The 15,442-nt window shown below is 43.2% G+C and overlaps 1 protein-coding gene across 2 annotated transcripts in view; it reads left to right on the top strand.

The window, feature by feature from the left end:
• The window catches only part of PDHX (pyruvate dehydrogenase complex component X), a 55,096-nt gene that overhangs the window by 1,935 nt on the left and 37,719 nt on the right, over positions 1-15,442 (top strand). For both annotated transcript variants that reach the window (XM_081835472.1, XM_081835473.1), the window contains exons 2-3: positions 4,983-5,066; positions 12,598-12,698. In XM_081835472.1, coding sequence (XP_081691598.1) covers positions 4,983-5,066; positions 12,598-12,698 — 185 coding nt within the window. The remainder of the gene's footprint in view (positions 1-4,982; positions 5,067-12,597; positions 12,699-15,442) is intronic.

Raw genomic sequence — 15,442 nt, 5'->3', positions numbered from 1 at the left:
ATTCTCAATCACAGGGGAAATTTACAGTAATAGAAGAAGTAACACCACCATCTGGCCAGGGCTAAGTGTGCAACCCTGCAGCACCTTTGATGTGTGCTATCCCTTTGTGTGAGTAATGCTTAAAGAGGGCTTTAATGAACTCACGGCTTATGTAAAAACTGAACTGAGGGCTTTACACTCTGACCCAAGATGTCACACGAGCTCTGAAGCTGGAGGAGGTTGTTAGGCAGCATCATACCTGACCCTACATTACTTCTTCTGTGACTTTTCTGTACTGCCTAAAAGCTCCGCCTTATCTAGTGATGGTGAATATTTGCAGCTTAGTAGCATTGACCCAGTTGAATGTTTGCAGCTTAGTAGCATTGACCCAGTGTGCTCCTATAGGTGGCCTTGCAGTGTCAATACTCTCTAATGACACTTGGCCAGAGAATGTCTGAAGGCACAGTGGTGGTGATGGTAATGGAGTCTGCCCTTGAGCTGTGCCTAGGTTGGAGAGCCATATGTAAGTTGTTGTGGAGTTCCTTGGAAGAAGAGTAGGACATGTGCAACACTAATGGTAGTAGTAGTTATTGCTTCCTGTCCTGAATATTGCTTTGATGGTGCAAGAAGCTACATAGTTGAGCTGGACGACTCTTTGAAATCTGCTGTTAGCCAAATTGCTACACTCTTTCATAAAGGCAATCACTTTTACAATTGGGAGCAAAGCACACCACTCCACAAATGATAACACTGGGCAACAATTTTTTACTTTTTGAATGTTGTCTAGATTTCTACAACTGATTTAGGGTATTTTTGCACTGCTGAATCAGGAAATGGCATTCCGTTTCTCTCCATCAGGTCAGGTTTACTGTAAACTGAATGGTGGGCATTGATAAAGGTAAGTACATGTAAATTGCATGTTGCTTCACCATTTTTCAAACTTCAGGGCTTGAACTTCTGTTTCTTGGAACTTCTGGAATTCTCAGCGGCAGGGAGGTCTCTCTTCAGAGTCCGGCAGTAGTCAGCCATCATGACTGCGTCCCAGCGACCCTGATACCTGGTCTCCATCTCTTTCATGTCCTGATGGAATCTCTCCCCCTGCTCGTCACTCATTGAACCCAGGTTCTCAGGAAACCGGTCCATATGTGAAAATAGGTAGTGCATCTTGACACTCATGTTGCAGCCCAGGTTTCTGAAAGCAGTCAGCATGTTGTTGACAAGTTCTGCGTAGTTTCTGGCCTTATTGTTGCCAAGAAAGTTCTTCACTACCAGAACAAACGCCTTCCACGCTTCCAGTTCCACTTCGTTCATTGAGTTTCCGAACTCTGGATCTCTGATGAGCAGATGGATCTGAGGACCGTCAAAGATGCCAGCTTTCAACTTCTCCATGGTCAATCCTGGAAAAGCCTGGCACAAGTAAGTGAAGCAGCCACCATCCTTGTCCAGAGCCTTGGTGAACTGCTTGATTCAGCCGAGCTTGATGTGCAGCGGTGGGAAGAGTATTCTGTCTCTGTCCACCAGAGGGTCGTTGATGATGTTCCTTTCTTTGCAAGGCACCAATTTCTCCTGCACATGCCAGTCCTTCTTCATGTAATGCTGAGCACGATCCCTCCTATCCCACATGCACAGAAAACATGGGTACTTGGTGAAGCCAGACTGTTGTCCCAACAAAAAGTTCACCATCTTCAGGTCAACACAAATAAACCACTTATGCTGATCATAACCATTTTTCTCCAGCACGTACTTCACCGCTTCATAGTTCTTCAGTGTACTCGAGAGAGCCAGGGGTATAGAGGCAAACTGGTTGCCATTGTGTAGCAGAACACATTTCAGTGATCACTTGCTGCTGTCAATGAACAGTCTCCAATCTTTGGGTTTGTACTGTGGCACTCCAAGCTTGAGCAGAAGCTGCGCAATATCTGTACAGTACACCAAGTCCTTCTCTACCGAAAAAAACCGGAGGTACTCTTGATGCCTGTTGCGGAAGAAGCTGATGAGAGCACTGTCAGAGAGGAGGTTTTTTCCCTTCACTCTGGATGCCACCAGTTCGGCAGAGTCCTTTGACAAGCTGAGGTCACGAACTAGATCATTCAACTCCTTTTGGGAAAATGGATGTGGAGCATCATCTTCAAGAACCACTTCTTCTTCATGTGTCCTTCAACACTGGAGGCATCTTTGTCACTAATGTCAGGAAGTTCTCCGAAGATAGGCACTGGAATTTCATCACAGTGAGTTACAAGATGACATGCTGATTGAAGATCAGGATACTTGAGGCTGCTCTGGTTCTTTCTGTTGATCCCAGTCACATCAACAGCGCAGAAGTAGCAGTCAGTGACATGGTTTTATGACTTCAAACTGATCCCTTTTCGACATAAGCACCCAGAACTATCGGACCTGAATACTTCTTGTCATTAAAATAATCATTTCCAATCAAAACAATTATTCAACATGGCATTTTACCCCCACCAACTTCTTCTAAAATGCTCCACACAAGCGTACATGTGAACAAAAACGTAAAAAAAGACATGTGGCCATAGCTCAAAAACTTGACCTGATTGAGCAAAACCAATGTGATTTTTGGATTCAGTGCATCAGATTCGTCCTAAATCAACTGAAAAAACGCAGACAACAAATTTGTTGTTGACCAGTGTAATCTAAACGTTAATGTTAACTCATCTTGCCTCTAAACTTTCTGTATTGTTGCCTATGAAATATTTCTCACCAGCCACAATAATTTTAACCTGCAGGTGGCAGAAGTACATATTCTGGAGCATAACTGTGAAGTTATCCTAGATGAATATTTGCATAGAAAGGCTGCTTTCTAGCTGATAGATGCATAACTGAAGCTGGAAGAAGGATAAGGGATGGATCCCTACAATGAAAAATCATTTGACATCTTGTCCTGCCATTGATATGTTGATGAATATTATAGAAATAGATAAAGTGAGATGATGCATGTTCCTGAGCTCTCTAGAGAAATGGGGACCATAGAAATATGATTAATAAGTATATTGTATGTTGTACATAACTTTTAGTTTACATTCAGTAGTTTGCATTTTAGTTTGTATAGTATTATGTGTTCAGAGATACTTGAGCACTATATTCTGGGTTCTAGCTAAGTCAATAAATGTACCTTTACCACAGGAGTAGGAACCTCCAGCCCACAGACATAGTACAGCCCACCAGTTGGGAAGAGCCCCCTGTCACTCACAGCTCTTTCTTCACTCTCTGTCCTCTTCTCCAGCTCTTTGCCATCCCTTGGTAGGGCTTGCCCTGAATGAATGAATGAATGAATGAATGAATAGTAATGTTAACAACAAAGAAGGAGAGATTTGTTGAGTTGCTTGGTTAGCCGTATTCAAATTCTTTTCAGTTGTATGCATTTTGCTTCACTATTATAGCTGATCGCTAAACTGTTGTGTTTCATGGCTTATGTATTTTTTTTTATTTGTGTACCACTTTTCCACAAAATTGAGTCCAAAGTGGATCATATATCAACAGAGCAATAAGTATTAACAATTTCAAAATACATAGAGGGATAGTTAGAAATAATCATAATATCAATAAAGAAATCCAAAACAATCCATACAGCAATGTAGAAAACAATACACATAACCAAACCTAATTTAACAGTTTAAAACTAAAGAGCGAGAACAATGCCTAACAGAAATAAAAAAGTGAGCATTCACAATATTATCATATTTTTGGAGTTCTTTGGTGTTCTCTGGAAATTCACTAGCATGCATGTACAAAATCCTATCTGTTACAATAATGGGAAAATATGTACTTTATCTAGTAGGTAAAACTGTCAGCAGCTGTCTTGGTAATAGAGGTCTGTGATCACACATTTGATACCTGATGGCTTTATTATTATTATTATTATTATTATTATTATTATTATTATTATTAAAAAATGAGACCACATTTCACAATATAGTCTGATTTTGCAACAGCTTATTTAGTCACCTTTCTTGCTTAATGAATAATGATTCAGTTTTAGAATTTCTCCAATAATGATGTTGTAACTCTGACAGATTACTCAAAGGCAGGTCACTGTGGTTTCTTTCCTTTCACAGATGGGTATAATTTGAGTTTTTCCACGCATTGCTCAAGTCCAGTCTGAGATCAATATGAACCTTACCCAATATTATACCAGTGCATCAAAAAACCTTATGGAATGCATAGTTATTTGTGATTACATACTGATGACTTTGACAGGCTAGGTTAAATGAGAAAGTCATATCTAAAACCTGTTGAAATGAAGTTAAGGTTGATTCTAGTCAGGATTTGAGCAGTACATGAAATAGTTCTTATAACAATCCAAAAAAAGTATGCCTTTCATTCCCATGACAGATCTACAGTAGAGAAACTTGGGAAAGTTGATACTGTGCAAGCAAGCATAATTTAATACTATGCTTGGGCATCCAATGTGCAATGGTGAATCATGTGTTTTGATAGAAATTTTATTTGTAAAACTTAATAAAACATATTTATTTTAAAAAATACAATGCTTGGGCATGTATTTTTTACACTGCATCAAGTTTATCTCTTTGGTTGCCTCTGTAGGCATTGTTAAGTTAAGGATATACTGAGATCCATTTATTTAGACTAAAACTGGTGTGGGTAAATTTTTATGTAGACTGAGCTGAGCTTATGACACAGCCATGAGGACATCTTCCACCTTGATCCACTTTTACTTAAATTGCCACCACTCAACTCTCTATGGCAGTGTTGTAGTACAAATTACAAATTGTGCTTGTGGCAAACTCTTTACGCAGTGACTTCACCATGGGCATAATTCAGCTCACATTCTGGCTACACGAATTACAGTGCAGCTGCCAGACCCCTCCTGTATGGCTGCTTTGTGGCAATTCTGATGGAGTTCAGTGGGATTTACAAAGGAGTAAGTGTGCATAGGGTTACATAGGATTCTCTTACGCTGATAAAATGAAATCATATCCTTATCGAGAGACTTGATATTCCTTTTTTTCTTTCTTTCCAAGGTACCCCTGCAGTTAAAATCCTCATGCCTGCGCTATCACCTACAATGGAAGAAGGAAACATAGTGAAATGGCTGAAAAAGGAAGGTGAATCTGAGTTAACTTAAATGCCATTTTGGAGCACTGAGAACTGTGTCTTTTTTCCACTTCAGCCTAGTCACTTGCCACATCTTAATTCCATCAAAAAGAATTACCACAGTGTAATCACTGCAGTACATTATATTTACACATTGATATCCTGCGTCTCCTCTCAGAAGCTTATGGTGGCATATGTGGTTATCTCTTCCCCCTGCCCCACAACTGTATCCTGGTGTGAGCTTTGTGGAGATTTGAGCCTCGGTCTTCTCAGTCCTAGTTCACACTAACCACTACACTACAGTGACTCTGCACTACTTCTAAAGCATTACCGTATTTATTTATTAATGTATTTTTATACCGCTGAATCACAAAACATCAGAGTAGGTTGTATCATTTATTTATTTAATTTGTTTACTGCCTTTCAACGATAGATCTCAGGGCAGTTCACTACATAAAAATACAAGATTTTTTTTTTTTTTTAATTGCAAGATTTATCAACTCTCTGGAATGTTTCCAGCAACCTGTCCAGTCACTGCTGCGGTTGCGATACGAATTAAGATGATTAAAATTTGTGCAAAAGAGAGACTCGTTTAATTCAGTTTTGGGCTTCTAAGGCAAAAATGTATGCATCGGTTGATATAACTTTAAAACATGTTGATTTGTAGCTAAACGGAGCTTACTTTGCCTGCAAGCCATAAGCCACAGAAAGCTTGAAGCCACCAAATTTGCTGCACATTTTGCACTTCTTTCCCTTCAGGCATTTTCTGACCAAAGGCTCTGGACTTCAGCAGCATGTATTTGTTTCACTTTTCAAAGTTATTTGCAATTTGGAAGGTGGACTGACTAAACCTTGGTCTCCAGCCCACATGCAGGGCAGATGACAGAAGCTTGAGATACCATCCTCCCTGCAAATTGAACACTTAACACAATAGGGGGAGAGGTTGTAGTACAGCCAGCATTGCTAGGTTGGGTTGGTTTTTTTTAACATGCAGGGCATTTTCTAGCTAGAGAATCATTTTAAAATGTGTTTCACTCCCCCTCCCATGTGTATTCTGAGTTGGTTTAGTCCATTCCACCACAGGACTTTACAACTTTGGTTCTTCATGGTGTACTCCATATGTAGATCAGGTCTCTATTGGTAGGAAGAGGCACCTCTTAAATGAAGGAAACAATAAAATTGACTTGGCTTTTGAGAGTTCTGTAGCATGAATTATTCGGACTCCTACTAGTCTATAAAATATTTTAGGCATATGCTATTAATAAATCAGCCTATCTGTAGTGTTAATGAGTTTTTGAAACATTCTATCAGTTTGCAGGTGCCATCTCTAAATTAGGAAAGGCTTTTTTATTTTTAAGACTAACTTCTTAACAAAATGATACTTTGGGTCATTCATTACCACTGCTCTTCTACAGTAGATTCTTGTCACTTAAAATAGCTGCTCTTTATTAAGGCATTTGGAAGGTTTTAAATCAGTACGGTTTAATCACATATTTTAAAGAGGATTTGAGTGGCTAGGGGGGACCCAAATATAGTCTGAACTCTGGGCCTCTGAAAATTTGCATTAATTTGTTTGTTTATAAATAAAGGTAGCTAGCTACCTTTGTTGCTATCTTAAATAAAGCAGCACAGGAGTTTGAATCTCCCATAGCATCAAGAATGACTCATTTTTGGCCCCAGTTTCTGTTCTGAACATGGGATTTTCTTATTCTTCTCTCTAAAATTAAGCACTCTCTCATGCAGATGCTTGCTATCCATCTAAATAGTTCCACATCTATTCCATATGTCAAAAGGACATTCCAAATCAATAACATTCATTCACGAGGCTGAAATACTGGCAAAATCTCTGACATAAGGCATCTTGAGAATTCTTACTAATTCTTCAGGATTTAACAGGTAAACCCATAGAAAGCAAATAATGGGAGGAAAGATCCAATAATCCAATAAGTGTTTTATTGGACAGATAATTAGACCATTATTCCTTTTCTTGAAGTGAAATGTTTGAAGAGACCAAATACGGTTTTGAAAGAAGTTTGCATTTGGCAGCTGCTTACTGTTACCAAAGGCACCTGAGTTATAAACATCTTTCAATATTCTCTCTTTTGTTTTCCCTGAATGTAATGGAGGAAGGAAAAGACAAAGACGTGTGTGTCATTTCATTGACACAGCTATTACACATTGCCACCGTCATTGCTCAATGTTTTAAGTGTTTCATAAAGAAAGCAAAGACAAATCCAATTTAGGGCTTAGGCAAGTCACTCCATTTCCTTTAGGCGAGACAGTTAAAAGCCTTTTTTTCATATTTTGATGAAAACTGTACTGCATGCAAAGTTGGTACATAAGCAAGCCTTTGTTACTTCAGTGCTCTAAAGAGAAGGTGTGTGTTGCATGGCTTTGACCCCAGAACCATTCAGAAGCCTCACCCGCTTCCCACTGTAATCCAGCTTTAATGGCAGCCATCCAGCAGGTCTTTCAGTAGACAAAGGCGTCTGAGTTCACAGGTCTGCTATCACAAGGCAGCAGATGGTGATCTTCTTGAATTGAGAAGAAAATATTGGCTTGAAACGATTCCATTTCATTTAAAAAATGAAAATGCATTTCTAAAAGGACTGTTTCATGTTGAAAGAAACCGAGCTTGCAGAGTTGCTTCCCAATTTTCTTCTCTTTTTGGTAGGGTGGAGAAGGCAGAGGAGCATTGCTTATCTGCAAATGATAGTATGAATTAAAATATCATTTGTTTGAAATCTCTGCTTAGAAGCTCAAAACAATTTATCTTTTAAAGAATATATTGCTTATCAAGACTGGACTTCTTTATCTACAATTTTTGTTGCTGATTCAGATGGTGCCATTGATTTTTTTTTTTTTTAAATAAAAAACCCCCTCTCTGGATTGTCCTAGCTTGGGAGCAACCCTTGTGCCTGATTCTGAATCAGCCATTGGTTCATATCCCTTACAGCTTTTTAATGTTTTTATTTAGATTTTCCAGTGCTGCCTTTCCCTCATTGCCACCCTAATCTCTCCCCCAGTTGCCCCAGTTCACACTGTCCTTGCTTTAACAGTTGTTACTGTCCAGCTTGCTGCCATCCATTTCCCATATAGGTTTGGTGCCCCCAACTTGACACTCTTTTCCCTTGGAGGTAGCAAAATGATAGAGCTGGTAAAGACTAAAGCTGCAGTTAGCAGTGGCAAACAGAGTACAGTCGTACCTTGATTCTCGAATGGAAACCGTTCTGGAAGTCCGTTCGACTTCCGAAGCATTCAAAAACCAAGGCGTGGCTTCCGATCGGCTGTAGGAGCTTCCTGCACTCAAGCGGAAGCCGTGTCGAACATTCGGCTTCCGAAAAATGTTCGAAACCCAGAACACTTACTGCCTGGTTTTCGGTGTTTGGGAGCAAAAATGTATGAGTACCAAGGTATTCGAGAACCAAGGTATGACTGTACCTGGCTTCTTGATATTTAGTGCACCTACATGACAGGCTATAACCTCCGCCCCATCACAATATGCCAAATTATATGATGATGGGATTTAGGGTGGTTTTGATTAAAAAGTGGTAATAAGGTTCTGCAAATGCCTTTATTCCTCACTTTATATTACTGAGATTCCGTGAACTGTAGAATGCTATTGTGAGTTGCTAATAATAATAATAATAATAATAATAATAATAATAATTTATTATGTATACCCCGCCCATCTGGCTGGGTTTCCCAGCCACTCTGGGCGGCTTCCAACAAAGATGAAAAATACACTAAAATGTCACATATTAAAAACTTCCCTGAACAGGGCTGCCTTCAGATGTCTTCTGAATGTCAGGTAGTTGTTTATCGCTTTGACATCTGATGGGAGGGCGTTCCACAGGGTGGGCGCCACTACCGAGAAGGCCCTCTGCCTGGTTCCCTGTAACTTGGCCACTCGCAGTGAGGGAACTGCTAGAAGGCCCTCGGAGCTGGACCTCAGCGTCCGGGCAGAACGATGGGGGAGGAGACGCTCCTTCAGATATACTGTACTGAGGCCGTTTAGGGCTTTAAAGATCAGCACCAACACTTTGAATTGTGCTCGGAAATGTACTGGGAGCCAATGTAGGTCTTTCAAGACCGGTGTTATATGGTCTCGGCGGCCGCTCCCAGTCACCAGTCTAGCTGCCACGTTCTGGATTAGTTGTAGTTTCCGGGTCACCTTCAAAGGTAGCCCCACGTAGAGCGCATTGCAGTAGTCCAAGCAGGAGATAACCAGAGCATGCACCACTCTGGCGAGACAGTCTGCAGGCAGATAGGGTCTCAGCCTACGTACCAGATGGAGCTGGTAAACAGCTGCCCTGTTCACAGATTTGACCTGTGCCTCCATGGACAGCTGTGAGTCCAAAATGACTCCCAGGCTGCGCACCTGGTCCTTCAGGGGCACAGTTACCCCATTCAGGACCAGGGAATCCTCCACACCTGCCCGCCTCCTGTCCCCCAAAAACAGTACTTCTGTCTTGTCAGGATTCAGCCTCAATCTGTTAGCCGCCATCCATCCTCCAACCGCCTCCAGACACTCACACAGGACCTTCACCGCCTTCACTGGTTCTGATTTAAAAGCGAGGTAGAGCTGGGTATCATCCGCATACTGATGAACACCCAGCCCAAACCTCCTGATGATCTCTCCCAGCGGCTGCATGTAAATATTGAAAAGCATGGGGGAGAGGACAGAACCCTGAGGCACCCGACAAGTGAGAGCCCAGGGGTCTGAACACTCATCCCCCACCACCACTTTCTGAACACGGCCCAGGAGGAAGGAGCGGAACCACTGTATGACAGTGTCCCCAGCTCCCAGCCCCTCAAGACGGTCCAGAAGGATGTCATGGTCGATGGTATCAAACGCCACTGAGAGATCCAGCAGAACTAGGAAACAGCTCTCACCTTTGTCCCTAGCCCGCCGGAGATCATCAACCAGTGCGACCAAGGCAGTTTCAGTCCCATGATGAGGCCTGAATCCTGACTGGAAGGGATCCAAATGGTCCACTTCTTCCAGGCGTGCCTGGAGTTGTTCAGCAACCACTCGCTCAATCACCTTGCCGAAGAATGGAAGATTTGAGACTGGGCGATAATTGGCCATCGTGGCCGCATCTAAAGATGGTTTTTTAAGAAGCGGTTTAATAACCGCCTCTTTCAGCAGGTCTGGGAAGGCTCCCTCACGGAGGGAAGCATTCACCACCCCACGAAGCCCATCGCCCAGTCCTTCCCGGCTAGCTTTTATAAGCCAGGATGGGCAAGGATCCAGGAGACAGGTGGTAGGCTTCACTCGTCCAAGCAGCCTGTCCACATCCTCAGAGGTAACAGATTGGAATTGATCCCACACAACTTGACTAGACTCTAGCACTCTCCCGCCCTGGCCCTGCTCCCACGGTGGAGTCTACTTCTTCCCGAATCTGAACGATTTTATCTGCAAAAAACTTTGCGAAATCATTGCAGGAGATCATGTGGCCCGTACTGGGCCCCGATGTCGCAGGTGGTTCCGCTAAATTGTGAACCACCTGAAAAAGTCTCCTGCTGCTGTTTTCTGCAGATGCAATAGAGGCAGCGAAGAAAGTCTTCTTTGCTGTCGCTATCGCCACTTGGTAGGCTCGACGTTGAGCTCTAACCTGTGTCCGGTCAGATTCGGAATGAGTTATCCGCCACCGGCGCTCTAGCCATCTCAACGATTGTTTCATTGCCCTCAGATCCATGGAAAACCACGGGGCTGCCCGGGCTCCATGCAATTGGAGAGGGCGCTTTGGAGCCAAACAGTCAATAGCCCTGGTTAACTTCGCATTCCAGCGGGCCACCAGGGAATCGGCTGAAAGGCCATCAACATGGGATAAAGCATCCCCTACCACTCTCTGGAAACCATTTGGATCCATTAAGTGGTGGGGGCGGACCATCTGAATTGGTCCCACCTCCCTGCATAGGGGATGGGTCGCAGAGAAGTCCAGTTGCACCAGGAAGTGATCTGACCATGGCACTTCTTTCATTTCGCTTTTACTTAGTGTCAGATCACCAACATCCATAGAGGTAAACACCAGGTCCAAGGCATGTCCGCGGCTATGGGTTGGGCCAGACTTATTCAGGGACAGCTCCATGGAGGCCATGCTTTCCACGAAGTCCCGAGCAGCCCTTTGTAAGGTCGTGTCGGCATGGATGTTAAAATCCCCTAGGACAACCAAGCTAGGTGTCTCCAGGAGAACATCCGCCACAACCTGAAGCAGCTCGGGCAGGGAATCCTTGGTGCAGCGGGGAGGTCGGTACACCAAAAGGAATCCTGTACTGCCCCTATTGCCCAACTTCCAGAACATGCACTCGGAAAACTGGGTCTTCCCAATAGGACGCCTGGTGCAAACTAATGACTTCCTAAAAATCACTGCACCCCCCCTCCCCGCCCACATGACCTGGGTTGCTGTGCGTAAGAGAAACCTGGTGGACAAGCAGTAGCAAGGACAGGCCCATCTGCTTCATCCAACCAAGTCTGTTACACATGTCAGGTCAAGTCCTCCATCCATGATCAAGTCATGGATGGCAGTGGTCTTATGAATCATTGACCTGGCATTGCACAGCAGCACCTTCAGGTCATGTGGGTATCCCTTGCTGATTCTAGTATCCATCTGGTCAGGACCAGACCCGGAGGCAGGAATAGTCCTCAGACAACGACTAAACCTGCCCCCTCTGTAATGACATGGTCTTGTCTTAGCGTAACTCCTCCTCCTACCCGTGATCACTGAGATCGGTTGTCCCAGTGCATCCCCCCCCCGTGGACCATGCCCCAGCCATTTTGTTGGCTGGGACCTACTCCCCGGCAGCCCTGACCCCTCCCCTTAAGAACAAAATAAGACCTTAAAAAAACAACAATAAAAACCAATAAAACAATACAAACAAAAACAGTAAAAATTACAAAAACATAAAATCAAACAAATTCCCAGGCCCAATAAACATCCATCCCACCCCCCCATACAAAAAATTCAAAAGAAAATTTTAAAAACATTTTAAAAGCACTCTGCACCCCTCCACCAGTAACAGCAACTGTCCTAGTGAGGCCCGTCAGGCCCTGCCCTGGGCCAGGTGGTAAGTGGCAGGAAGGAGCAGGGCCCCCAGACATTCGCACAGGAGAGTCCTCCTGGGCAGCAGAGCACAGCAGTCCCTGTGAGGCTTCAAGCCCCACCCCAGGCTAGATGGTGAGTGGCAGGAAGGAGCAGGGCCCTCAGACACTCACACCAGAGAGTCCTCCTGGGCAGCAGAGCGCAGCAGTCCCTGTGAGGCTTCAGGCCCGCCCTGGGCCAGGTAGGTGGTAAGCAGCAAGAGCAGGCCCCTCAGACACTCACACAGAAGAGTCCTCCTGGGCAGCAGAGCGCAGCAGTCCCTGTGAGGCTTCAGGCCCCGCCCTAAGTGTAGTCCCTCTCTTTTCCAGTATCAGTTTTCACCATTGTGTCTTGACTTTCTTGCTACATGCTACACTATATGGTTTTAAAATACTGTTTTTTCTCAGTGCTCTGAAATGAATTGATTTAAAATGTTGAACTATCTTGATTTTTGCAGGAGAAACAGTGACTGTTGGAGATGCATTGTGTGAAATTGAAACAGATAAAGCAGTGGTTACCATGGAGTCAAGTGATGATGGCATATTGGCTAAAATAATGGTAGGGAGAACTTTTTTATTCTATATTACGGCCTTTGGTATATGAGCTCAGCAATCAGTAGACTCTTTGCTAAGACTTTCCTTTATTTCAGGGATGTGGAATTGGATCTTACTGGCAGATGAGATCCTCCCTTCTCCCCACCACTCCACAGGCCAACTTTGATACATGGGCAGAGCCACTCACTTGTCAATTACTTGATATTATTACGTTGTCAAGGAACAACGTGAAAGGGGCTCACCTTTAAGTCTGTTTGCAGGAGGTTTAGTTCATTTGCAAGTGGTTTTGTAAAGGCAATGTTTCTTAGGGTCCATCAGCTGATTGGCTCTGAGAGACATCAGTGTAAGCAAGCATCAAATGATACATGTTGGTGCAGAAAAATCTCAATTTCACATATACCTGTCAGCATCACCCTTGAGCCAGTGTCACCAACTGGACTCATGCACTTCAACCCCGACTGGGCTAGGCGAGCTGGGTAGCACTTCCAGAGACCACCTTTTACACAGGAACAGGTCAAAGTGCTGTGGACTCACAGCTTAGAGTTGTGAGCACCGGATTCACTTCCACAATGCAGTCGTCGCACAGCAGAGTATAGCAGAGTCTGGCATAAACGACTCGGAGAGCAGCTCTGTAGAATATCTTCTTTTATTCTATAACTATAACTATAATACAAAACTATATACAGAGCTAAATAGGTCTAAGCATAAATGAATGCTGCACTGAGTGTCTGCAGCTGCTCTTAGCAGCAACCTTATCTCTACACACGATCTCTAACACTCAGTCTCTCTCTCTCCGACATACTGACTGACTGACTGACTGTCTGAGCTGAATAAATAGAAAGCAGAACACTGCTCCTCCTCTCTGGAGAATCAGCAGACTCATCAGGAGATTCTTGGATATGGGAGGGGTGAAATCTCCTCAATACCTTCATGGGGTCTAATCTGGCAGTGACTAACCGGAAACAAGACCTTGGATTGCAGTGGATACCTTAATGAATATGTTGACCCAGAGAGCAGCAGCTGGGAAATTGACGATCTCCACACTAGCGATCGTTAGGAAAGGAATTGAAAATAAAACTGTCAATATTGCAGTGCCATTATACAAATCTGGAGCAACCACATTTGGAATATTGTGTACAATTCTGTTCGCTTTCCCTCTAAAAGCATTTTGGAAAAGCTTCAGAAAAGAGTCACTGAAATGATTAAGGGGACTCCTCTATGGTGAAAGGTTTTAGCTGTACACTTTTATGCCGCTCATAGTTGAACTGTGGAACTCGCTTCCACAGGTGGCATTGGTGGCCACCATCTTGGAAAGGATTGGACAAATTAATGGGGGATAAGGCTATCAGCGACTTCTAGCCATAATGGCTGTTGTCTGCCTCCGCTGTTGGAGGCAGTATGCTTCTGAATACCAGCTGCTGGGAACCACAGGAGGGGAAGAGTGCTCTTGTGCTTTGATCCTACTTGTTGGTTTCCCAAAAGCATCTGTGTGACCATTGCAAAAACAGGATGCTGAGTTAATGGGCTGTTTGCCTGATCCATCAGGCTCTTTTTATGCTCTTATTGTTGAAATGGGTTTACAAATCAATTGATCCCACAATATGTGTACAGTGGTATCTCGGGTTACAAACTTAATTCGTTCCGGAGGTCCATTCTTAACCCGAAACTGTTCTTAACCTGAGGTGCACTTTTGCTAATGGGGCCTCCCTCTCCCACCGCGCCGCTGGCACATGATTTCTGTTCTCATCCTGGGGCAAAGCTCACAACCCGGAGCACCTACTTCTGGGTTAGCAGAGTTTGTAACCTGAAGGGTTTGTAACTCAAAGCATTTGTAACCCAAGGTACCACTGTACTCATACACATGTATATAAAATACGCTTATGAGGATAACTTATTTGTATTCAAATGTGCTCGTTAGGCCTGTTGGCATCAGAATGTGATTGATTTGCTAGTCCACCAAGCATCTGTTTTTTAAATGTTTTTGTAATGCTTTTTGACGGAAGAATTTTATTTTAACAGAAGCTGCTCTGTGTCTGGAAGTAATATTTTTTTCACACCACATCATTGCAGCTGGTAATGAGGAGGAGACCTTTTGTATTGTCAGTATGATGGGTTGTTATAATACAGTACAGATTGAACGAGTTGAGAAATGTGTTCATTGAAATGAAGGGTATTTCTTGTTTTTCTGTTCTTCTTTCCCGCTATTGGTAAATACATTGGGGGAGAAAAAGGGGTGTAGCAGAGTGGAGAACAGTCTTAACCAAGCAAAGTCATATGCAGAAGCCCTTCTGTCAGCATATCTTACACTGAGGCTGCATTTAAAACACTATTATAAAGTCTAATGATGTTGCACATTAAAATCCCATTAAGGCAGTGTTATGAAGTGCAGTCCCTTGTGTAAATTCTTATCACATCACTGGTCCTGATACTGAACTTGTAGTGAGCTGAAATAGTTTGCTTAAGCGTGTTTTGCAAATGAGTTTCAAAGATAGCCCAATGTGTGAAAAGGATATGAAATAGCAGCCAGGCTAGTTAAGGAAGAAACCAAGCAAGAAAATGCCTGCTTGAAGCATGACGTAAGATGTGCCCTTTTTAGTTGCTTCTTATGCAAACAGTACAGTGTTTGTTTGTGATAACCAAATATGTGAATTTCTGTTCACAAAAAAATCCCCTGCGCACCCCCTATCACCTGGTTAGAAAGCAAATCTTATTAAATGGGAAAATATGGAACATCCTGGCATCTGTTCC

The sequence above is a fragment of the Podarcis erhardii genome, assembly GCF_964252035.2.
Source record: "Podarcis erhardii genome assembly, chromosome: 1".
Lineage (NCBI taxonomy): Eukaryota > Metazoa > Chordata > Lepidosauria > Squamata > Lacertidae > Podarcis > Podarcis erhardii.
Note: the sequence above shows the minus strand (reverse complement) of the source record. Positions and strands in the feature narration are given on the sequence as shown.